The 25,519-nt window shown below is 45.2% G+C and overlaps 1 protein-coding gene and 1 pseudogene across 1 annotated transcript; one reads left to right on the forward strand and one right to left on the reverse strand.

Annotated features, from left to right (window-relative positions):
* The first annotated feature begins 3,794 nt into the window (after positions 1 to 3,794).
* LOC125553226 (protein BCCIP homolog) lies at positions 3,795 to 6,714 on the forward strand. Its single transcript, XM_048717029.1, has 8 exons — positions 3,795 to 4,037; positions 4,105 to 4,283; positions 4,370 to 4,648; positions 4,737 to 4,946; positions 5,033 to 5,098; positions 5,305 to 5,397; positions 5,475 to 5,531; positions 6,373 to 6,714. The coding sequence occupies exons 1-8, from the start codon at positions 3,896 to 3,898 to the stop codon at positions 6,466 to 6,468; spliced, it is 1,122 nt and encodes a 373-aa protein (XP_048572986.1). The 5' UTR covers positions 3,795 to 3,895; the 3' UTR covers positions 6,469 to 6,714.
* A 1,097-nt stretch (positions 6,715 to 7,811) lies between these two features.
* LOC125555007 lies at positions 7,812 to 10,531 on the reverse strand (annotated as a pseudogene).
* Between the last annotated feature and the right edge of the window lie 14,988 nt (positions 10,532 to 25,519).

Genomic DNA, 25,519 nt, shown 5'->3' on the forward strand with positions numbered 1-25,519 from the left:
GGATGATAATTAGCGTCGTCGTTGGCGGCATCAATCGCCAACGCTCTTCCCGTCGATGGACGACGCTGGATTCGAGGACATTGAGCCGCCACAGCGATGAAGGGGCTCCTACGACAAGGACATCAAATGCAACAGGAAGCAACGACGGAGCTATGTTGAGGGCCCGGGGGGGGGGGAGGGGGGGGGCACTGCCCCCGGCCTTGTGATATTCTCTACAGAAAATTTTTCTATAGCTACATATATTGCACAAAAGATAGATTTTTACCCCTTCAAGAGTTCGTATTTTGTCATTGTCCCCTAGTCATCCTAAGCTAGCCCCTCCACAAGCTCATCGCAGCCAATAATTTCTTTGCCTTCAGACCACCTTTGGACGCTGCTGACGGGCACGACACCCACGTGATGTGACGACCATCACAAGCGACAACTTCGTCCCATCAATGGCCTCGCCAATGGCAGCACATCCAACATGGTTCCACGGGCGCACGTCTCCATCTAGGAGGCGTGCGTCCAAAGGGACTGGCCCGACGAATCACTGAAGTCCGCTATCCTTGCGGCGGTGGACGATGGTGTCAACGCCATCTTCCCTCGGCGGAACCTCCATACCGACGTACGAACACGACATGATAGTCGTGGCCTCCTTCGCCGCCATGCGGGCTGGCGTCCTTGTTGTTGTTACCGCCGGCAACAAAGGCCCATGTCAATCGACTGTTCACAACGACGTGCCTTGGCTTATGATCGTGGGAGCCGGCACCATGGACCTGTCACTGATGGCCAGGGTTGTCAGTAATGATGTGTATGCCGACGATGTGGTGTTTGGCCAGTCGCTCGTCGATAGGCATGGCTGACGGCAGTTCGACCAGAGGTCACACACGATCTCCTCTACAACGACTATCCAGAAGACGAGATGCCGGTGCGTGTTCCGAGCATGAACGGAGCAGTTCGACCATTATTTCTGTTTAAGAAAGATCATATAGGTACATGGGATAAACCATATAATTTAGTAAATATATGATTAAATTTATACATGGATGCTCCAAAACAAGCATATCTGAAGGAATCCCTTGCATATAGTTAATTTGTACGCTAGAGTATTCTACAGATATGTTCTCCTAATCGTATAGAATAGTCACATTACGATATTGGTTAAAGCATATGTTTATGTACTTATAAATTATTCCCTCTGTTCCTAAATATAAAGATTTATATAGATTTCAATACAGACTACATACGAAGCAAAATGAAGTGACTACACTCTAAAATGTGTCTATATACATCCGTGTGTAGTCTGTATTGAAATCTCTAAAAGGACTTATATTTAAAAACGAAGAGAGTAGATAATTTGAAGTATAAATAACTAATTAAAATTCATTTTTAAAAAAGTACAAATTGAATTCAAAACATTCACATGAGTGTTTTTCAATCATATACTACATTACAAATATATAATATATAAATAATACAACTAATATTTAACTTTGTTATGTTGTTAAGTATGCCAAATAGGTAATGAAAAATTATAGTCTTTAACATTGCAGAATGGTAAGTATAAAATTTTAGTACAAAATATGTATGCATCAAGCAGGCCGATATGTGAGACGGAATTTGCCGAGTGCTATGTACACCCAAATTTGAAATTTTAGCTGTACCATGGGTTCCGGGCTGTCTTGTCATTTGTTAGGCCGACGGTGAAATGAGACGGAGCAGTAACGTGTCCGCGATCGTTATGGTGGACATAGAGGTGTGTGGATACACCAGAAAGCTTGATGGATATGGGAAACCGTCCAATTCTTCAGTGCCTTATAATGATGGCGAGTATTTGAAGGCCTACTTATTTCGCCGCTCCCCAGGGTGGTCGTCGACTACACCCTCGCCCCCGTTCTGGGTGTTACTCTGGCCCCCGTAGTGGCCTTCTTCTCGTCCACGGCCCAAGCTGGTACTTCACCACCATCTTGAAGCCCGACTTGTTGGCACCCGGGGTTAATATTCTGGACAGGATAACATACCAGGTCGAGAACGGTCCTGTGTACTTCGGGTTCATGTGGGACACCTTCATGGGAGTGTCACAGCCATCCTGTTGAAGAGCCTGCATCGGAGTTGGAGTCCGGGCGCAATTAAGTAAGAAGACTAGGGAGCCTGCCCACTAACTGAACTGGGTAGCAATCGAAAAAACCCCCGCAATCATACTGATTGTTTTTGGATTCTATGATTTGCAGGTCCGCGCTCATGACAAGGGCCGACATAGTCGACAACTCCGAGCATCATATCCAAGACGACTAGCTAACCACTTCGAATGCGTACAAAATGGGAGTTGGGCACATCAACGTGTCCAGGGCCATGTACTCTGGGCTCGTGTATGAGCGGCAGTACGCCGTCCACATCTGCTTCATGCTCGGTGAGGCCGCACTTTGGGCCGTTTCGTGCAATGACTCGTGGAGATGCTCCGAGCTTCCCACCACGTGCTCGTCCAAGGTCAACTACCCGAGTATCATGGCCCCGCTACAACCAGCGAGGTTCTCCGTGGTGAGGATGCTGACGAATGCCGCGCCTCCAGGGACGCCGAAGACATACACGACCAAAGTGGACATGCCCCCGAGGTGCGCGTGACCGTCGACCCAAACACGCTCATGTTCACCTATCCAGTGCAGGAGGCCTCGTACAGACCTCAGACAGCAGCACCGACAACTCTTCGGTACAAGGAGTTGTGTACCAGGACGCTGTCGAATGGTCTTTAAGTGAGTACATGGTCACAAGCCCCAGCTCACCATCGTTGGCCTCGCTATCTCTCAACCATCAATGTTGTGGAAGCTGGACCGAGGAATCGACACGAGTCGATCGTCCACCTCTGCGTTTGAAGAATTTTTCTTTGTTGTCCCGATCGAACCGAGGGCCGACCAACAGCAAACATACCCCGGTTGTATGTCGTGGTACCCTGGAGAGCGGGTTTAATTTGCTAGTTATGTTTATGTTAATTATGACGAATCTTGAGACGATAGTTTTTTGATTGATTTTCAAAATTTAATTATTTTCACCTAACGATGAATTCCGGTGTTTTGTGATATAATAATGTTCCATAAATGATAATTATATATCAAACTTTTTTATCCTATTTTTTATTGCATATATAAATAGATTCTTTGACTTTGCTTTTTATTTTGAAAAATGTACCATAAATATGAGAATGATATCTCGAACTTATTTATCCTAAAAGTATTATTTTATATATAAATAAGCAATTTTGTTTATTTTCGAACCACCTGGATTTAGCGACAGATCCGAACGATCTGACTGCTGTTCGACACGTATTCCCCACGCGATAGTTTCTCACGTTATCCGGATTTATCGCTCCAGCCAGGGAAACTTTTTTCTTGTTTATCCCACCGCTCTCGTGCAAAGTGCAAATATGAGAATGATATCAAACTTATTTATCCTAGAACTATTATTTTATATATACGTATCTGTATCATAGCATTTTTTATTTTTATTTTGATGGCATTTTTATTTTTATTGACAACAGCAACTTCCTTTTTTGTATTGATTTTTAAACTTGCCATGTAGGGTCTTTATATGATGGCATTTTGGTTAAAATACTGGTTTTGTTCACTTTGCCAATTAGCAGTTTTTGATAAACATTTTTTATAGATGTGGCAGTTTACGTATTATTTCTTGATTGGCAATTTATATATTTTCCTAGACGTGACAATATTTTTTTTGGGTTAGACAAAGAAAATACAGAGACAAGATGCGCTGGTTGCCAATCTTATTATGGGCCCAGCGTCTCCCCCTCTCGGCCCAGCCTCCAAGAAAAAGGAGGGTAGCGAGGGCTGCGGAGCTGAGTCCGATTATTTCTCTCCCCCTTTCCCCTCAGCGCCGCCACCCTCGCCGCCCGCGACGAGACATGCCCGCCGGCCGGAAGCGCCCAGCTCCATCCCCGTTCGCCGGCTTCTCCCCCTTCGCCCGCTCCCTCCTCTTCTCCCCCGCCTCCGGCTTCTCCAGGCTGCCTCTCACCAACGCAGGCCCCGCCGCCAAACCCCATCAAGGTAAGCTCCTGCCAACCCCCCGACCCCTCCTACCGAACGCGCCTCTCACGCCTCGTTCGCTCGCCAGACACCGCCAACATGCCGCCGCCACCGGCCAAGCGCGCGAAGCAGGCCGAGCCCACCAGCGACGAGGAGGAGCGCCCCAGCAGCGACGCCGACGAGGAGCTCTCGGGCAGCGACGGCGACAGCGACAGCGACAGCTCCCTGGAGTGCTCGAGCAGCGACGACGACGACGCGTCCCAGGAGGTGTCTAACTCTTTCCTCCTCTTGTTGATTTACTGTTTCACCGGCAAAGTTTGGTGATTTGCTCCTCGTGTTGGCGGCGCTCGCAGATGGAGACAGTGCAGGCGGACTTCGCCTTCTTCGACCCCAAGCCCACCGACTTCCACGGCGTGAGGCTGCTGCTCAAGACCTACCTCGACTCCAAGCCCTGGGACCTCACCGGCTTTGTCGACCTCGTCCTCGAGCAGACCACCGTCGGTACCGTCGTCAAGATGGCTGAGGACGAGGATGAGGATGGGGAAGCGAATGGCGGTGACAAGAGCGACGGGGGCGACGACGATGAGGACCTGTTCGGTCTCATTACCGTGCTCAATTTGGGAAGATACGGGGTATGATGCACAATTGACTGACTCGTGTCGTCTGATTCGTTGATGCTTAGGTGGATTTCAGACTGAAAACCTTGCTGGTGCCTTGCAGGAGAACCGCTGCATCAAGGATCTTAAGGAGTATCTGCTTGCTGTTTGCGGCGACAAGGACACCAAGAAGAAGCTCAAGTCGCTGCTGGAAGACAAGGTGTCTACAGTCGGCCTGCTGGTCTGTCGCCGATTTGTGAATTTCCCGTATGAAATGGTCCCTAAGATGTATGATTCTCTCTTTGACGAGGTTGCCTGGGCGACAGAAGATGAGGTGGGTTATCAGTTTGTCAAGCACATTTGGTTCTGTCCATTTTTATGCGCCTAATGAATTTGAAACCTTTACCGTCATGTCTGAAGCCAACACAAGAACTCCAGGACTCCTTCCGATTCAAGCAGTACCTGTTGCTTGTGAGAATCTTGGAGGTGAGCTCAATATACATGATGTTTCCTTTTTCTTATGACAGTGCCTGCTTTGCTTGAATGTACAGAGTGGCATGTTTTGTTAATCCGTAGAGCCAAATGCGTTGGTCTGGTTCAAGTATAACTGTACCCTTGATATTGAAGAGCCTATATTGTTTTGGCAATCTATTTGTTCATACAAACAAACTTGTCTCTGTCACTTTGTGCAGAGAAAAACTCCTCCAAAGCAGAAAGCAAAGAACAGCAAAGATGAGGATGAACCTGTTATCTATCCGAAGTTGGAGGACGAAATTTTCCGTGAGGTATCAAAGCATTCTGCTGGGGTGTTTTTTTTTTTCTGTGACAGGTACTGACACATCTTTCTTTCTTTCTTTGCCAGCTTAGTTCGTGGTCTTTTACTTTCCCAATTTGTGCCGAACAGTCAGCTCAGCAGGAGGTCAGTTGTGCCTAATCTTTTGATGCTTTATTATGTCTTGACATGTACATACTTATTTACCACGTGCAAGTGTGCAACTGTGGTTGTTTTACTTGTCTTCGTGGTGCATTTGTTTCTTTGCTAGTTTCTTCTGTTTAGTTTTGGAAGGCATAACCTTGTATTGTGTTATAAGGAAATGCCGGTAGTTGTAGACAAGCATGCTGAGCAGTAGGAGCTTTTGTTGCCTTTTTGTTCTGTCCTGAACTCTTGTTCGTATTTTCCTTCTAACAAGTTATTTCAGTTCTCCCATTACCACCAGTCTATTGAAATCTGGTGTTGTTTATACCTACAAGCCAAGTTTGCCCCTTTCCTATCAAGCCCCCATGTGTTAACGTGTACATGTGCTAGTCCTGTATATTGTTGTACGATTGTCTAGTCTCACACGCATGTACTCGATCTCTCCTGGTTTGTGGGATCACTGATGCGAGGCCTACGTGTCACTTGTGTAGGCCATATGGTTAGGCCTCTCATTGAACATGAGCTGAACATATTCAGTCTAACTCCATGGGAGATGCATTTTTTCGAGAATACAATTACACAAATTTCATGTCTCTCCCTGCAGCTTGTTCAGAGATAACACTTGTTAGTACCTAGCTACCGCCACACTGCTAGCCGACTTGTCAATAATCCAGCAACACAATATTGGTTTCTCATCTGGTTCTGCACCTTGCAACTGTAAAGTAGCTATCGCGTGCCCATAGTAACACACAGCTGAGCTCAGATTGAAAGTTTAATCAGCAACTTATCTGCCTCTTGAAATTAAAACATGTAGCTAAGTACAATCCTGTGTCTGCCCATGCAGCTGAAGAACTACAAGGAGATGGGCTTGGTGATGTGCGTTAAAGCCGAAGCGATTCCGAAGTTCTGCAAGAAGCTGGAGGCCTTGGTATCTGAATAGCAGGTCTCTTTGCTGATAAGAGAAGTAGGCCCAGGTGGTGGAATTTCGCTGCTGTCCGCATAGCAAGAACCAGTCGCTTTTTTCACGCTGTTAGTAGCGCCTTTAGGTGCAAATGTGCAATCATCACTGCCGATGCGATGAGGTTGATCTCTACTAGCAAGGAATCATTTATCGACTAGTCCATCTTTTTTCATGTAGTGCTACATGATATTCTTTCATGGAGGGTGAAGGCATGATTTTTCTGAAGATGATTTGCGTTTTGAACATTATTTCACGTACAATGCATTGCATTATCTACCCTAAAATTATCTGTTAAAAGATTTCACCTGAAACAAAAGGAAATCAGGAGTACACTTTGAGCAAACGGGCTGCTGTAGTTTACCACCAACACCCTGGATCATAGAGCTTCAGGCCTCTTTTGGTTTGGAGGAATTTTGTAGGGATTTTATAGGGTAGGATTTTTATAGGAAAAATTCCTATAGAGCTCTTTGGTTTGTAGGAATGGAATCTATTCCTATGGAGGAAATCTTCCTATCCTCCATATTTTATAGAAAAATAAACATTAGCCTAGACTCAATGGAAAATAAACAAAGGACATCTTCTTTCCTATTTCTATTCATATGATTTGAGATGCATGTCATCTCATTTCCTATGATTTTTCTATTCCTATAGTTTTCCTACCCTATGTACTAAACGAGGCCAGCAGTGAGGAGCTGCACACAGAGGCCTCTTTTGGTTCATAGGATAGGATTATTATAGGAATAGGAATCTTGTAGGAAATGAGATGACATGTATCTCAAATCCTATGAGTAGGAATAGGAAACAAGATGTCATTTGGTTGACACTAAAGGAATTTTTCCATTGAGTCTAGGCTCTTTTTTATTTTCCTATGAAATGTGAAGGATAGGAACCAATCCTATATGGGAATAGGAATCCATTCCTATGAACCAAAGGGCTCTAAAGAAAAAAATCCTATAAGAATCCTATCCTCTAGAATTCCTATGAAATTCCTCTAAACCAAAGGAGGCCAAAGTGTGTGTACCGTACAACAAACGGGGTCCAAATGCAAATGCATTTACTATTTTTGGTTTTGTTTGACATTACAGATCATGATTGCAACATCAATGCGTGAATAGAGATGCCAAACAAATACTAGTAGTACATATGGAACACCACTATATATATACAATATTACAGTAATCGTTTTATGTACACAATAAAGATATTTGGAGACATGAGTGGCAGCCGTTGCCGCATCTCTTTCTCTTGTTTGTAAGGCGCCAAAGCATTTGATTGAACTGTGAACAAAAGCTTGTAATAATATGACAAGGCAGAGCCCGGCTCTATACATCGCTTACTTCTAGTATACCGTGCAGTTGGTCCTTGATGTGCTCGGGCACCTCCTGACTGGTACCCTTTCCCACTGTGAGCCGAGCGAGGTTCGGCCGGACCTTGCGAACATCTGATGCAACCTCGGGCCATTTGATTGTGCCACGGAGCCCTACCATCTCAAGGTCTCGAAGGCTCTGTGCCGTGAAGACACATGAAGGGATCTCATCGCCTATCAAGTCCAAGTGGTGAAGGAGACTCATCTTCCTGAGAGCATTCTCAAGTGCGCCCCCATGTTTAGATTGCTTGAATCCTTGCAGACCCAGTGTCCGGAGTTCGGTCATCTTGTGCAGTGGGCAATTCCCTTGATCCCATTCTCCTTCTGGGGCAGGTTTTACACCCCATAGAGTCTGCAGCTCGTCCAATTCTTCTTTGATGGATCCTGGAAGCCTGAGCTCGTCTGCAAACACATGACGCAGCGTCTTTATCTTCCAGAAGGATGGGTGAATCTCCTCGACTTGAGTCCCCGTTATGTCCAATGTCTGCAAGTTGAGCAGACTCTTGATGCTGGAGGGAAGCTTCTTCAGGTCATTGCAGCCACTAACATTTAGGTATCGCAAGTGTACCACGCCACCAATCTCATTCGGCAGTTCCTTAATCCATAATCCATGTACAGAGATTACACGAAGGAACTTGGACACACAAAGAAACTTGAGATCATGCCGGATTGCTGGTGCTTCTGGTTCACTCCTTGGCCGTCATTGCTCGGGTCTTTCTCCTGGACCCAGCATATGATGAAATGCAGCTTACAGAACTTGTTGGTGAATGTCGTGTGTCCACCTTTGAAACTCGTGAAAGAGAGCCGGCGCACCGATGGTGGAACAAAGACTTCATTCATGCCATGAACATCCATGAATCCAGCCTCGCGAGTCTCTGAATGGAGGAACCCATAGAGGCTTCGGTGAACGATGACCTTCTCAATGATGCCAACATTGTTCATCTTATCAATATGAACAAGGCATCTCAAGACCAGTTCCTTGAGGTAGGTGTGACCCAGCTCCTCCAAAGTCTTGCCCTGCTGCCGCTTGATGAAGCCCTCAGCCATCCAAATCCTCACAACCTCATCAGCATATATAGTTGTATTCTTTGGGATGGCGGCCAAGTAGAGAAAGCAAGATTTGAGGTCATTTGGAATGTCTTCAAAACTTGCCAAGAAGACCCTCTCGATGGTGGTTGTTCTTATGGAGAGCTTAGCTTTTGTTATAGGGCTCATCTGCCACTCGATATGCCCCCCCTTGGACAGTACAGATTCAGTTATCTTGTTTCCCTCAACACCTTGTGCTTCTTCCATTCCTGGTATATGCCTGAGCTGTTGCAACACTGCTTCCCACTGCCCTGGCTTCTCCTTGAATCGGAGGAGTCCAGCCAGGAGCGCTATAGCCAGAGGGTAGCCCCCAGTTATATAATACACAATTTTGCTGTATTTGCTCATTTCCCTGTTTTCCTTCACATCGGACAATTCTTTCCTCAAGGCCCTCGAACAGAACAATTGCCCACTTCTTTTTTCATCCAAACGGCCCAACATGTGGATTCCATTTATGCCATCTTTGTTCATGGTGTTAGCATGCCATGCTACTTCTTCGCTCTCAGTGTCCAACACGAGCACAATACGGCTACCATTATTGTCATCTGGTAGGCTCACCCTCACACAGTTGAGAATGGTTTTGGAGCATATGCCTCCGATAATCACCAAATACCTCTTTTTCTTCAGGAGGTGTCGGAGCTTATCAGCGATATTAATGCCTTCATTCAGATGATGTTGTGGTGCACTTTCACATGCTCTATCGTAGATTTCTTGGAGGAGATCTTCTGTGGTGTAATCTGCCGGCATGTTGAACCAAACTACAATTTCAAACTCATAAATCGCATCAGTATGTCCGATGATAGCACATAACCGTGTTTTCTTTCTGACACCACTCTCCCCAAGTATGGAGATAAACATTTGCTGAGGTTGGTCTTTATGAAGCAGCATTTTCTCAAGTGTCTTCACATCTTCATCCAAACCCACCGCGTTCTTATAACCATCCCACCTGTTAATTGAATAGAGTGATTGATGCCAATCGACTAATTAACTTTAGAATGCATAGTGTCTTTCCCTCCTGGCGGACGGCGCCAGATCTGCAGGTCTTTCCCTCCCCCTCTCATAGCTCCTTCCACCCCGGCGTTGCTGGTCCTTGGCGGTCCCTAGTCGCCGGATCTGGTGCGTTTGGGGTGCGGGAGTGGCGGCAGTCCGGGAGAAATCCTTGGCCGGTGTGGCCCGGCCACGACGGTGATGACATCAACCGTTGCCGTGCCCCTCCCTGGAGGCTCCGTCGAGGTTCTGTTCCCCTCTCCCCCCTCTCGCCCCGGGTGAAAACCTCATCCTTTTGGATGGGGCGGCAGCAGCGCTCTCCGCCGTCACCTTCCTGGAGGTGCCGCTCTGGTGGTTCGAGAGATGTGACGGCGTTCTGATTTGGGGATTGGGGGATCGACGGTCGCGTGGTCCGATTTTATCGTTCTGCGCTTCCTTCCTCAGCACATTCGATCTTGATAGCTTCATCCCTTCGTGTGTGGCTCTATGTGTATGGGCGAGGATCTTCCAAGGCGAGCTCGACTCAGCTGGGGGCGGGGCTGAGTATCTCTCAAAGTTGTTCGTGGCTGCCATCTTATCTGGCTCTAGGGTGAGCTTCCCCATCTTCCGACGGTACGGTGTCCTTTGAGCCAGGACGAGGGGCAGGGGTCCTCTTCGGAGATGGTTTTGGGTAGGTTGTTGCAGCTCACCACTCCTGATGCAGATGAGGGCATGCTCCCTGCCTATGATGGGTCTCATCTTGTTAGTGCTTCCGCTCCACTTATGGTGCTCATCCTGCGGCTGGGGACATCATCGACATCAAGCCAAGCTTTGTTGTCCATTATGTTGTAGTGTTTGGTGTTGTTGAGGTTTGTGAGTTGTCTAGTAGCACCATGTATCCGCCGTCCTTTTCTTTTCCTCTTGTAAGGTGTTGTCCGATGTAACTCCTGGCCGGTTGGTGGCTTTGTTAATTTAAAGCCGGGCTCTCTCTCGAGCCTTCGTTCTAAAAAAAAAGTACGCCACATCAATACATTTGTCCTCTACAAAACTTTTCATAAACAATTATAATTTTTGCATAGCAGTAGCTTGATTTACTATGACGGTTATACAACTCCCTTCGTTAGGCTATCTAAGACCCCTCGTATTTGGGTCAAACTTTAACCATGAATTTGAGTAGCAAAATATAAGCTATATGATACAAAAAGTATACTATTAGATTCGTACTCGAAGGAAGTTTCCAATGTTGTAATTTTTGTTACATATAACTCGCATTTTATTAGTCAAATTCATGATAAAAGTTTGATTCAAAATACGAGGGGGCCTTACATACCCGAATGGAAGTAGCAGCTTACACTTGTTGTTTTACAATAGTGCTTTAGGACTTATATTTATAGGAAAACCGGTGGCCATGGCTTTCATGAGTCTGCAAAATATATAAATATGGGAATCTATGGGTATTCTTGTTTTGAGTGGCGGGCACTACTACAGATCAGGTCTAACAAGACCCTCATTGGAGACGGTCAGCCAAAACTCATTTCTGAAACAACTTCCACACACGCATGCCCAATTGTGTGTATTTGGGAAGAGGTGGGCCAAAAAGGCTAGTGCGCCCAGAGCGGCAGGCGCAACTGCTGACAAACACTCAGCCCGAAAGACCCATATGCGATGTGAGGTGTCACATTGCTAACACATATTATTGAGTGTGCAGGTTTTAAGTTCGCTCATTGCTAACCCTTATCACTCTCTCCAGATATGAACGAGACAACGGTGGCCTCTCTCTCTCTCAGCCCCCATCGCCGCCCCTCCACCTTTCGGTGGTCGCTCCCCTCTACGCGCTCGATCCCCCTTGCCCGCTACTCCTCCATCATGGTAGTCTATTCTTCTCTTCTCTCCACCTCTTGGTCCCTGCCCTCCCACCTCTTAGCCATGCGCCGATGGATCTCGACCACTACATGGATGCACTGTACCGCCTCATGGATCTCACCCAGATGGTGCGGAAACTAAAGATCTGCCTAATGTCGACTGCTAGGTACCTTCCTTGGCGCAAGAAATAAGCACTGGAATCCTTCAACGGCTACGTGGTTTTCTTTTTCATTATCTGTTGTATTTTTCTTCTAATTGTGTATTATTTGATCGTGATGCGCATCCCTCTTTAGATCCGCCGCTAGAAAAAAAAAGTGTCCTCTGTTAGAAGGGAGAGAGAGATTTGATGGAATCGTTGTTTTTTGTATTGCTTGAGCCTCGTGAGCATATATATAGGAGTACAATCATCTACTTGGAGTACAAGACAAGCCAGAACAAATCCTAGTCTATCTCGTCTTTCCTAATAAACATTATACTCAACATTCCCCCACAGTTACAACGGTAGCGACGCAGACGGTGAGACTGGAGAAGAATCCGAAGGCAAGCCAGCCGACAGACACCCCCCACAGTTGTAACGGTCGACGCATCGCGGAGTCGTGGCTGGAGTGGAAACCAACGGGGTTGCTCAAGCAGGCGGTAGCCCTTTGTGCCGTTTGTCGATGTAGCCGGGAGCGTGGGTGGTGGAGCCGTGGTCGAGGTAGCCATGCGAAGAATGCCGTGGTCGATGTCGAGTCGGGGTGGCCGGTGTCGAGGAAGTCGCCGTGGAGCCGTAGGTGCAAGGGGGCGCCGAGTTAGCATGGGCGCAGTAGTGTCGAAGTAGTGGTGCACCGGGAAGAATATATGGTTGACGACGCGTCGCGGCGGGTTTTCCAAGCCCGGGGACACATCGTGGACGAAGGCACGCACCGGTGTTGCCAGCACCGGGCATGCGTAGACGGACGAAGACGAAGTTGACGAAGCACCGCACCAGGCTTGCCAGGCCCGGGGACACGTCGTGGACGAAGGCACGCGGCGGTGTTGCCAGCACCGGGCATGCGTAGACTGGGACCTGCACAAGCTGTACGTCATGTCGAAGAGGTCGGAGAGGCCAGCAGAGAAGGACTCGACGACGGTTGCAGCGCCAATCGGCGCGGGGCCAATGTCGCCCGCGATTGTCGGAGTAGATGAAGCGGTCGGGGTAGATGACGGCGACGTTGGCGATGAGCTGGTGCTGGACGAAGACGAAGGGGTTGGACGGGCAGCAGCGGCGGCGGCCAAAGAAGAGCGGCAGCGGCGGCCTGACGACGGCGGCGGCTAGGTTAGGAGTGCGGCGGCGGTGCTCGAAGTAGGCGAAGAACCCTGACAGCGTGACGATGACCGGCGCGGACGGTGGCGTTCCCCCGCCAAGGAATACGGCGCGGCACATACCACGGGAGGTCGACGCGCGATGATGGCGTAGCGGACCACGGGCCGCGACGCTACGACTCGAAGGGGCGACGCAACGGCAGTAGGCGGGTCGGGGCAACGGCGGAAAGACCTCTGGGCAGCGGCGGGGACCGCGAGCCGCGACGCTGCGGCCCGAAGGGGCGACACAACGGCGGTTCGCGAGTCGGTGCAACGACGGGGACGGCCTCGGGGCGGCGGCGGGGACCGCATATCGCGACAGTATGGCCCGAAGGGACGACGCAGTGGCGACGCACGAGTCGATGCAGCCGCGAGGAGAACCACGGGGCGGCGGCGCTGCGGTCCGACGGGGCGACGCAGCGGCAGCCCGATGCTCGATCGGTGGAGAGGCGCGCTGAACTCGGGGATGATCTTCATGGGACCTGCGGAGGCGCGCGTAACCGACGGGCCAGGTCGGTCGCGCGGCGTAGATGAGACGGATCACGACGGCGAGCGGGTGATCAAGCCGATTGCGCGCGAGGTCAGGGACGCCGCTCGGTAGAGGCGTGGTGACGGCGGATTCCGAGGTGAAGCCGGCGACGACGGACGGCGTAGGACGTCGTGCGGACGAGCTTGTCAACACTAGCACCCAGGCTGCCAAAGCAACACCGGCACCCGGGCAGCGAGGCCCGAGCGACCAACGGAGCAGCGGTGCCCGAGTTGAGGCAGCCGACGCAGCCGTCCCGACGCAGCCGAGGACGATGCCGGCGAGGTAGACCACCGGGCCGCCGTGCAGACGCGGCGGAGGTGGGTGATGTGGATCGATGGGCGGGCAGGCGCGCGAGCGACGGCTATGATTGGCCGTCGCATGGCCCGAGGCCGCCGGGTCGAGGCGATGTAGGTGTCCCGGTCGGAGCAGGGCGGTGACGGCCGGCGCAGGGCGACGGGCGAACCGACGGCAGCTGGCCCTGACGGGCCGCCTCGGCACGCGTGGCCTTCGGGTCGGAGGAGAGGCCGGCTGGTTGCGTCAGGGTCAGAGTAGAGGCGCTCGGGGTTGACGGCGGCGGTGGGCGACGCAAACTGATCAAGAATAGATCGGAAAACCAAAAAGAAACCGCGCGATCAAGATGACCGGCGGGAGAGAGAAAACCCCGGAGCAAGACTCGGGAAAAAGACTCTTTAGGGCAACGATCAACACGATCGGCGGATGAACCCTAGGTACGGGCGGCGTGGCCCCTGGCGGCGGTCATGGAGGCCGACCACCCCGGGGGCGGCTCGTGGGTGCGGAAGCGGGGGCGGCTAGGGTTTATGATCGACTTGCGATAGATACCATGTTAGAAGGGAGAGAGATTTGGTGGAATCGTTGTTTTTTTTATTGTTTGAGCCTCGTGGGCATATATATAGAAATACAATCATTTATTTGAAGTACAAAACAAGTCATCTACTTAGAGTACAAGACAAGACAGAACAAATACTAATATATCCCGTCTTTCCTAATAAACGTTATACTCGAATCGACCACAAAGAAAACAAGAGTCCTTAGATCTGCCGTGAGGAGACCGTGCTAAAATACTACTCCTTTCGTGCCTAAATATAAGTTTAGACATTTTAAATGAAATACAACATACAGATGTATGTAGACATATTTAAAGTATAGATTCATTTATTTTACTTCATATATAATCATTTGTTGAAATTTTTAGAAAAACTTATATTTGAGAACGAAGCGAGTAGTTGCTAAACGGCGTCACGAAGAACCAAGTTCCTAAAAAGGAAGGCCATGCTTCGATGCTGAACTGAACGCTCCTCTAGTAGATCACCTTAACAATTGAGTGGTCTAAAAGGTGGCAACAACTGAATTCTCTATGTATTATCTTGGTTCATATATGAATGTGATCTATTATTTTATCTTTTGAATGACTTGGTGTGTAAATAGTTTTTCTCGTTGTTGCTTTCTATTTGCTTGTTGAAGAAAACCAAAAATTTTAAAAATATTTCAGTGTGTTTTTCGAAAATTCTTCTTTTATTCGAGTTGTACCAAGGAGAAGACCACAATGAAAATATTGAGTGGCTCTCATATGAATAATTATTGAACTAATAAAGAGTCAAATTTACCTTGTTTTCTCCCATTGAATAAAATATTTGCAGATTCCAGCTTAGTCCATGGCACTCTTGCACTATTATTATTTTCATATCATTCGGTCGTGCAAGTGAAAGACAATATGACGACATTCGATGAACTGGTCGTGGCAAAGAGAAACTGGTATGAACTCAACTTGTCCTGTCTGTGTAAATATGTTTAACCTAGTGCCCATGATTCAACCCATTATGATTAAACATGTTTGTAATGACAATTAGAGATTATAGTTTCTCATGCCATGCATAAGTAGCTGGGAGTTGATAATGATTTATCTTGGATATCAACATAGTGTTAAAATGACTGTGATGTAGTATGATGATATGGTATCCTCCTCTGAATGTTCGAACGGCTTGACTTGATACATGTTCATGCATGTAGTTGAATCAAAACCAATATAGCCTCTATAATGTTTATGTTCATGGTGTCCATATCCTACTCATGCTAGTGTCCAATGTTACTTATGCATAATGCATGGTTATGATCGTTGTTGCTCTCTAACTGGTCGCTTCTCAATCTTAATTGCTAGCCTTCGCCTGTACTAAGTGGGGATTCTGCTTGTACATCAAAAACCTTGAACCCAAAGTTATTCCAGATAAGTCCACCATACCTACCTATATACGGTATTACTCTGCCATCCTAAGTAAATTTTCATGTGCCACTTCTAAAAACTTCTAAAAATTATCCGTTTTGTGTGCCTGGATCGTTCATGGAACGACATGAGGTGGTTGATATTTTCCGTGCTAAGTAGGTTATTCTCAGGTCGAGTGTTTATTCACTCGCCATCGCACGAGAAAATGAGCGGTAATAGGGATGCCCAGTCCCAAATTGCAAAATACAAAAAGAGTTCATCTCCTAAATAATCAAACAAAAACTCCCAATGAAGTCAAAACCTTTACTTTTACCGCTTGGGAACCGCCACTAGCGTGCTTAGCATGAAAGATGTTGATAACTGATGGTCGTGAAGTGAATGAGAAGAGTGCATGTCTTAAAATATCATTTAACCCTGTTTTTAAAAATTGAGCTCTAGCACCTCTGCAAATCACTGCTTCCCTCTGTGAAGGGACTATCTATTTACTTTTATGTTGTGCCATCACCTTCTATAAACAAGTGCCAGAAACTAAGTAGAGCACAACGGTCATGATTTATGCATTGTGTGTAGCTAATGTTGGGTGCATCATGAATGGATCTTTTCTACCATGAACTACAATGTTTAGTCGCTGCTTGAACTTTAGAGGTACTCTGCGTTTTTGTTCTGCGTACTCAGAAAGGGCTAGCGAGATATCACTATTGTCATATTATATCATGGTTGTTTTGATAATGTGTTTCTATTTGAGATATCTTATTATTGCTTGCTAGCTGATTGTGTTATTGATACGAGTCATTATAATCTTTAAAATGTTATTGTTGACATGGTTAGTTATAATGCTGGCTGAAAACCTGGGTGCTGTTTAAGCTTATTTATACAAACAAGAGCAAAAGAGTTCGTAAAATTTTCCTTTCTCACTTTCCGTTTATCAACTGAATTTCTTGAGGACAAGCAAAGGTTTAAGCTTTGGGGAGTTGATACGTCTCCAATGTATCTACTTTTTATCATGCTTTTCCTCTTGTTTTGGACTCTAATTGGCATGATTTGAATGAAACTAACCCCGGACTGACGATGTTTTCAGCATAACTACCATGGTGTTGTTTTTGTGCAGAAATAAAAGTTCTCAGAATGGAACGAAACTTTGAGAGATTTTTTATATCAATAATAAGAATTACTGGAGCCAAGACCCACCAGAGAGGGGCCCTTGGGTGGGCACAACCCACCAGGGCGCGCCCCCTCTCATGGCGCACCCAGGTGGGTTGTACTCACCTGGTGGCCCCGCTGACGACCCCCCCTGATACTATAAATTCACATTATTCTAGAAAAAAAATCAGGGAGAAAGAATTATCGCAATCCACGAGACGGAGCCACCACCAAGCCCTATTCTTCCTCGGGAGGGCAGATCTGGAGTCCGTTTGGGGCTCCAGAGAGGGGGATCTTCGTTCTTCGTCATCACCAACCCTTCTCCATCTCCAATCCCATGATGCTTCCCACCGGGAGTGAGTAATTCCTTTGTAGGCTCGCTGGTCGGTGAGGAGTTGGATGAGATTCATCATGTAATCGAGTTAGTTTTGTTAGGCCTGATCCCTAGTATCCACTATGTTCTTAGATTGATGTTTCTATGACTTTGCCATGCTTAATGCTTGTCACTTTGGGCCCAGGTGCCATGATTTCAGATCTGAACCGTTTATGAATTCATCATTATATCCATGTTTTAGATCCAATCTTGCAAGTTATAGTCACCTACTACGGTTATGATCCGGCAACCCCGGAGTGACAACAACCGGGCCCACACCCGGTGATGACCGTAGTTTGAGGAGTTCATGTATTCACTATGTGTTAATGCTTTGTTCTGGTTCTCTATTAAAAGTAGGCCTTAATATCCCTTAGTTTCCAATATGGATCCCACTGCCACGGGAGGGTAGGACAAAAGATGTCATGCAAGTTCTTTTAGTAAAGCACGTATGACTATTTACGGAATACATGCCTACATTATATCGATGAATTGGAGCTAGTGTCGTATCGCCCTAGGTTATAACTGTCACATGATGAATATCATCCAACAAGTCATTGATCCAATGCCTACGAATTTATCTTATATTGTTTCTGCTAAGCTACTACTGCTATCATCACTGTTACACTTGCTACAAAATTACTGCTATCACTGTTACTATTACCGTTGCTGCTGTCACTACTATCAAAACTGTCATATTACTATGCTACTGATTACTTGCTACAGATAATTAATCTCTAGGTGTGGTTGAATTGACAACTCAGCTGCTAATGCCTTCAAATATTCTTTGGCTCCCCTTATGTCGAATCTATAAATTTGGGTTGAATACTCCACCCTTGAAAACTGTTGTGATCCCCTATACTTGTGGGTTATCACCAGGTCTTAACTTTTCATAGCTAGCAACATGGTCCAGATTTCCATAATGAGTTTGTGCCCACACATCACCAAAACGTATAATTTTGCCTAGTACCAAGTTGTTTGCCCAGTGCATTTCATCGGTACTAGGTGAACCTGACCTTGGCTAAGTTTCACGAAGAAAACACTAGGCAAAAATACTACACTCGATAAATCAAATGTTTGTTGATTTCATGCCACATGTCATTCGACAAAGACATGCTTTGCCGAGTTCCTACCACGTGGCACTTAGACTCATTTCCCCCTTTTTCTATTCCCTTCCTTTGTTTCATTTCATTTTTGTTTTATTTTTTTTTGCATTTTATGACCTGTTCTTTTCTACATTATTTACCCCCTCTATTTTCCTTTATAGTCATGTAGTGCATATTTTTGGTCATTCAGTGCATATATTTCCAATTTGAACTATAAGTGCATGAAAAAAGTAAAATCGGGCTGAAAAATATTATTTGTGTTCTTTGCTTAGCCCTTATTCTAAAATGAAAGGATTTTGAAATATCTATGTGCCATGAGTCAAGCCCGAACATAGGGTTTATTTACTTTGTGTTTAGGAACATATATAAACTTGCAATTCTTGCTAGGAGGAGTTTTTTCAATAGTCTTAACAGCAGAAAACGCGGAACCAAAGTGATTAATAATTTCTTCCAACTTATTGATCCTAGCGGGACTTTGTTCTACCCTCTCATTGATTATTGGTTCTTTCTCCTTTAGCATCTTGAGGGTAATTCCTACATTTAATCCAAATTGTGTGACATGGTTATGAATATTTTTATCCAAAGTTTCAATATGTTCTACGATAGGCATTTTCTTCTCAATGGCATCTAACCTTTACATAACATGTTCCAAAGTTAAGACTGTTTCATTAATAGTGATAGGTTGTGAACCACCATGTGACACATGTGGTAAGCAGTCCAATGAATTCAAACAATAAGTGATAGGTGGTGAACCCACCAAATTTCCCATAGCATTGAAAGAATCCATAGGGTGACTACTCAAGAAATTCCCTCCGGCAATAGTATGAAGCACAAATCTATACCAAATAGTAATACCCACATAAAAATTGCGAAGAAGAACGGTAGTGGACTGCTTACACTTTGATCTGTTATGAGCATCGCAAATCCTATACCAAAAATCTCTTAAATTCTCCCCTCCCCTTTGCTTAAAATTGAGAACTTCATTTTCAAAGGTACTCGTAACAAGGGAAAAACTAGCCATAACAATAAAGTGGACAAGCAAGCGAACAAGAAAAAAATGCAAAAAAGGCAAACGAAAAATATTTTTATTTTGTTGTAAAAACTTTTTAGAAGTGAGGGAGATGAAAACGAGAGGCAAATGGCAAATAAAATAAATGCAAGGAGATGAAAGTTTATGTGTAGGTACTTGATATATGTTGATGATGTCTCCCCGGCAACGGCGCCAGAAATTCTTCCTGATATTTGTGGATTGCGTTGGGATTTCCCTGAAGAAGAGAGGATGATGCAGTATAGTAGAGATAAGTATTTCCCTTAGTTAAGAACCAAGGTTATCAATCTAGTAGTAGAACTAAACAACACCTCGATAGCAGCACCTGCACACAAAAAAGAAATTCTTGCAACCCAACGCGAATAAGGGGTTGTCTATCCCTCGACTGTTACAAGCAAGATTAAATTGTATGGTGTTCGATAGATAGATCAGAGAAAAATATATAATAAAATAAATAAAGTAAGAATGCAACAAGGCATTTTTGGTTTTAATATATGATAAAATATAGACCCATGGGCCATAGTTTTCACTAGAGGCTTCTCTCTTGAAAATAGCATATGGTGGGTAAACAAATTACTGTTGGGAAATTGACAGAAAAAGAAAATAATTATGATGATATCCAAGGCAATGATCATGTATATAAGCATCACGTCTGAGACAAGTAGACTGAAACAATTATGCGTCTACTACTATTACTCCACACATCGACCGCTATCCAGCATGCATCTAGTGTATTTAGTTCATAAAAAGTGGAGTAACGCCTTAAGCAAGATGACATGATGTAGAAAATATAAACTCAAGTATGAATAAACCCCCTTTTTTACCCAAATAGCAACGATACAATACGTGTCATGTCCCCTTGTGTCACTGTGATTGAGTACCGCAAGATCAAACCCATTACAAAGCACCTCCCCCCTTGCAAGATAAATCAATCTAGCTGGCCAAACCAAATCAATAGATCAGAGAGAAATATGAAGCTATAACAATCATTCATAAAAGTGTTCAGAGAAAACTCAAATAATATTAATGGATAGATCTGATCATAAACTAATAATTCATCGGATCCCAACAAACACACCACAAAAAGTGATTACATCGGATAGAACTCCAAGAACATCGAGGAGAACATTGTATTGAAGATCAAATAGAGATAAGAAGCCATCTAGCTACTAACTATGGACCGGTAGGTCTGTGGTAAACTACTCACGCATCATCGAAAGGGGAGCAATATGATGTAGAGCCCCTCTGTTGGTTCCCCTCCAGCAGAGTGCCGGAAAAGGCCGGAAAAATTATTTGGTAGACTCCCCTGTTGGTTTCCCGATTTTAGAGAATTCGCCCTATAGTGAGTCGTATTACAATTCACTGGCCGTCGTTTTACAACGTCGTGACTGGGAAAACCCTGGCGTTACCCAACTTAATCGCCTTGCAGCACATCCCCCTTTCGCCAGCTGGCATGTTATCTTGTTGCCAGAAAAAAAATCTACAAAAAGTTTCGTGGCATTTGGACTTTGTTTGGTACTGATATTCTGAAAAAGACCGGCAAAAAATAGCAACTGGCACTGGCCACTAAGTTAATAGGTTAGTCCCCAAAAATGATATATAATTGCTTGTAAGTGTATGTAAACCATCCAAGATTGATATTATAATAGAATGGAACAATAAAAAAATTATAGATACGTTGGAGACGTATTGGGGCCACAACTTTCACTAGAGGCATCTCTCTCAAGAACATAGCAAACGGTGGGTACACAAGTTACTATTGGGCAATTGATAGAAAAGTGCATAGTTATAATATTATTCATGGCATGATCAGGTACATAGGCATTACGTCCATGACAAGTAGACTGTTAAACTTACTGATGCCTACTGCTATTACTCCACTTCAAGAGCGCTTTTATGCTTGCCTCTCTAGGTATTAAGTTCATGAAAAACAGTGTAATGCTTTAACTATGATGACATAATGTAGACAAAATAAGATCAATCAATAAGATCAAACCGGGTCGTTTATCCATAGTAGCAACAATACAAATAAGTCCCACGCTACCTCTTTTGTCACGAGGTGAGGGTACGGCAAGATTGAACCTACTACTATGCACCACTTCCACTGAAGATGTAATTATCAACTTGGACAAAGATAACTAATAGATCAGAAATCATTACATAGTTATAACAATCATACATAATAAAGTTTAGAAATAACTCAATTACTTTTAAGGAAAAATCGGATCATAAACCCACAATTCATCGGATCCCAACAAGTACACCTCATAAAAGGATTACATCATATTGATCTATGAAGAGAACATTGTCGTCAAGAACAGGGGGGCATCTATCTACTACTATGGACCCGAAAATTACTAGTGAATGGTATTAACGTCATTGAAAAGTCTCGGACAATTACTATTGGAAGTTTTCAACACCCTCTTCCTACTGCCAAAATGAAATATGAAATACTTATTGTTGGGGATATGCATATTCCCTTTGAGGTAACTTTGTGTTTTGTGAAAGTTCTTCGGGGTTCATGCTAATCGAAAGTGGTTGTTAATAAGACTTGATCAACCTTATTAATGGATTATTTTCGAGAGGCATGTGGTCGATGAATTTAGTGAGCACAACCTTATGTACCCACTTTATGTTTTCTGTTATTTCTAGTTAGATACAAAAAATGCCATGTTTATCTTGTTTTCTTAATTTTCAGTGCAATAAAAAAGTGCCCAAAAATAAAAGTGCGCAGAATGCCGTGAAATTTTGACATGATTTTTTGAATATTTAAGAATTTCTGATACAAAAACACCATAGGGGGTGCCCCTCATGCCCACTAGGCACCAGGGCGCGCCACACCCTCTAGGTGCGCCCTAGTGGGTAGTGGGCCCCACAAGGCCCCCTCACTTATCCCGTTAGCTCACTTCGTCACCTACCTCTAGAAAAAATTCACCCTGGCTCTCTCTCTCTCTCTCTCTCTCCCTCGTGTTCTTGCTCTCAAACCCGCGGATTTCGATCTCTTAGCTCGAAGCTCCATTTTCAAAACTGTTTTGGGGGATTGCTACTTGGTATGTGACTCCTCCATTGCTCCAATTAGTTTTTGTTCTAGTGGTTTATATTTTGAGTAATTAGCTACTCTTGGTGCTGCTGTAAATGAGCTTGCATGTTGAATCCTTTGAGTTCTAAGTAGTTTGAAAGCTTGATATAGCTTCTAGACATCCATATGAGTAGTTGTTATTGATCTTGTGAAGTTTTATTGATATCATTTTGTGTCCCCAAATTTTTTGAAAATTGTTCGCAAAGAAAAATGCGCCTCTTTAAGAGTTCTTCGAGGTAGAGGTCCTTAGATGCATCATTGAGCGGGAGCTCGATACGACAGTCTTATGTTGAGCCAAGTGCAAGATCGATGCGGGATGCCGATACCAAATTGTGTTTATGGTCATGTGACGAGTTCTTGATGGGAGCAGGTATCAAGGAAGAATTTGAATAGTATGTTCCCAACACCGAGCTCGCTCCCTTCATCGCAGATAAGTGCATTCAACATGTCAAGCTAACCCAGACATTCACCAAGAATTTTAAATATCATTCTCGTGATTCTAGAGTTTCATTTAGCCTTTATGATAGTGCCTTTACCATGCCTCTAGAAGAATTATGTGTTGCTTGCAAAATTCCATATTGGGGTTCGCTGGACAAACCACCAAAATATGAGTATGAGAGGTTTTTAACTAGTCTTTGTTGTGGTGAGAATAGAGGAGTGACACAAGCTAGAATAAAAAGTATACAATTTCCATACATTTGTTACTTTGCACTCTTTAATGCAGAATGCATCGTGTGTTGGGGAACGTAGTAATTTCAAAAAAATTCCTACGCACACGCAAGATCATGGTGATGCATAGCAACGAGTGGGGAGAGTGTCGTCCACGTACCCTTGTAGACCGTTAAGCGGAAGCGTTATAACAACGCGGTTGATGTAGTCGTACGTCTTCACGATCGACCGATCCTCAGCACCGAGCGTACGTCACCTCCGCGTTCAACACACGTTCATCTCGGTGATGTCTCGCGAACTCACGATCCAGTAGAGCTCGGGGAAGAGTTTCGTCAGCACGACGGTGTGGTGACGATGTTGATGAAGCTACCGACGCAGGGCTTCGCCTAAGCACCGCTATGATATAACCGAGGTGGATTATGGTGGAGGGGGCACCGCACACGGCTAAGAGATCAACCGATCAATTTTTGTGTATCCAAGGGGTGCCCCCTCCCCGTATATAAAGGAGGGAGAGGAGGAGGGGCGGCCAAGGAGCAGGAAGCGCGCCCAAAGGGGGCAATCCTACTCCAAGTAGGATTCCCCCCCACTTTCCTAGTCCTAGTAGGAGAGGGGAAGGAAGGAGAGGAGAAGAAGAAGGAAAGGGGGGGGCGGCCCCCTAGTCCAATTCGGTTTGGGCTAGGGGGGCCACACGCCCCTAGCTAGCCACCTCTCCTCTTCCTACACTTGGGCCCATAAGGCCCAATAACCCCCCGGGAGGTTCCGGTAACCTCCCGGTTCTCCGGTATTTATCCGATAACCCCCGGAACTCATCCGGTGTCTGAATATAACCTTCCAATATATCGACCTTTACGTCTCGACCATTTCGAGACTCCTCGTCATGTCCGTGATCACATCCGGATCTCCGAACTACCTTCGGTACATCAAAACACAAAAACTCATAATATTGATCATCACAGAACTTTAAGCATGTGGACCCTACGGGTTCGAGAACTATGTAGACATGACTGAGACACGTCTCGGGTCAATAACCAATAGCGGAACCTGAATTCTCATATTGGTTCCAACATATTCTACGAAGATCTTTATCTGTCAAACCGCATAACAACATACGTTGTTCCCTTTGTCATCTGTATGTTACTTGCCCGAGATTCGATCGTCGGTATCTCAATACCTAATTCAATCTCGTTACCGGCAAGTCTCTTTACTCGTTCCATGATGCAACATCCCGCAACTAACTCATTAATCACATTGCTTGCAAGGCTTATAGTGATGTGCATTACCGAGAGGGCCTAGAGATACCTCTCCGACAATTGGAGTGACAAATCCTATTCTTGATCTATGCCAACTCCACGAACACCATCGGATACACCCGTAGAGCACCTTTATAATCACCCAGTTACGTTGTGATGTTTGGTAGCACACAAAGTGTTCCTCCAGTAATCGGGAGTTGCATAATCTCATAGTCATAGGAACATGTATACGTCATGAAGAATGCAATAGCAGTAAACTAAAACGATCAAGTGCTAAGCTAACGGAATGGGTCAAGTAAATCACATCGTTCTTCTAATAATGTGATCCCGTTTATCAAATGACAACTCATGTCTATGGTTAGGAAACATAACCATGTTTGATCAACGAGCTAGTCAAGTAGAGGGATACTAGTAACACTATGTTTGTCTATGTATTCACACATGTATTATGTTTCCGGTTAATACAATTCTAGCATGAATAATAAACATTTATCATGAAATAAGGAAATAAATAATAACTTCATTATTGCCTCTAGGGCATATTTCCTTCAGTCTCCCACTTGCATTAGAGTCAATAATCGAGATTACACAGTAATGATTCTAACACCCATGGAGTCTTGGTGCTGATCATGTTTTGCTCGTGGAAGAGGCATAGTCAACGGGTCTGCAATATTCAGATCCATATGTATCTTGCATATCTCTATGTCTCCCACCTGGACTTGATCCCGGATGGAATTGAAGCGTCTCTTGATGTGCTTGGTTCTCTTGTGAAATCTGGATTCCTTTGCCAAGGCAATTGCACCAGTATTGTCACAAAAGATTTTCATTGGACCTGATGCACTAGGTATGACACCTAGATCAGATATGAAATCCTTCATCCAGACTCCTTCATTTGCTGCTTCCGAAGCATCTATGTACTCCGATTCACACATAGATCCCGCCACGACGCTTTGTTTAGAACTACTCCAACTGACAGCTCCACCGTTCAATATAAAC

This window comes from Triticum urartu, chromosome 4 (genome assembly GCF_003073215.2).
Source record: "Triticum urartu cultivar G1812 chromosome 4, Tu2.1, whole genome shotgun sequence".
Lineage (NCBI taxonomy): Eukaryota > Viridiplantae > Streptophyta > Magnoliopsida > Poales > Poaceae > Triticum > Triticum urartu.

Excerpts from the sequence above, each read along its gene's own strand:
- LOC125553226 (XM_048717029.1), top strand. The coding sequence starts at position 3,896 with ATGCCCGCCGGCCGGAAGCGCCCAGCTCCATCCCCGTTCGCCGGCTTC. Across the intron at positions 5,099-5,304 it reads TGCTTGTGAGAATCTTGGAG|AGAAAAACTCCTCCAAAGCA; the intron begins GTGAGCTCAATA and ends CACTTTGTGCAG. Across the intron at positions 5,532-6,372 it reads AACAGTCAGCTCAGCAGGAG|CTGAAGAACTACAAGGAGAT; the intron begins GTCAGTTGTGCC and ends CTGCCCATGCAG.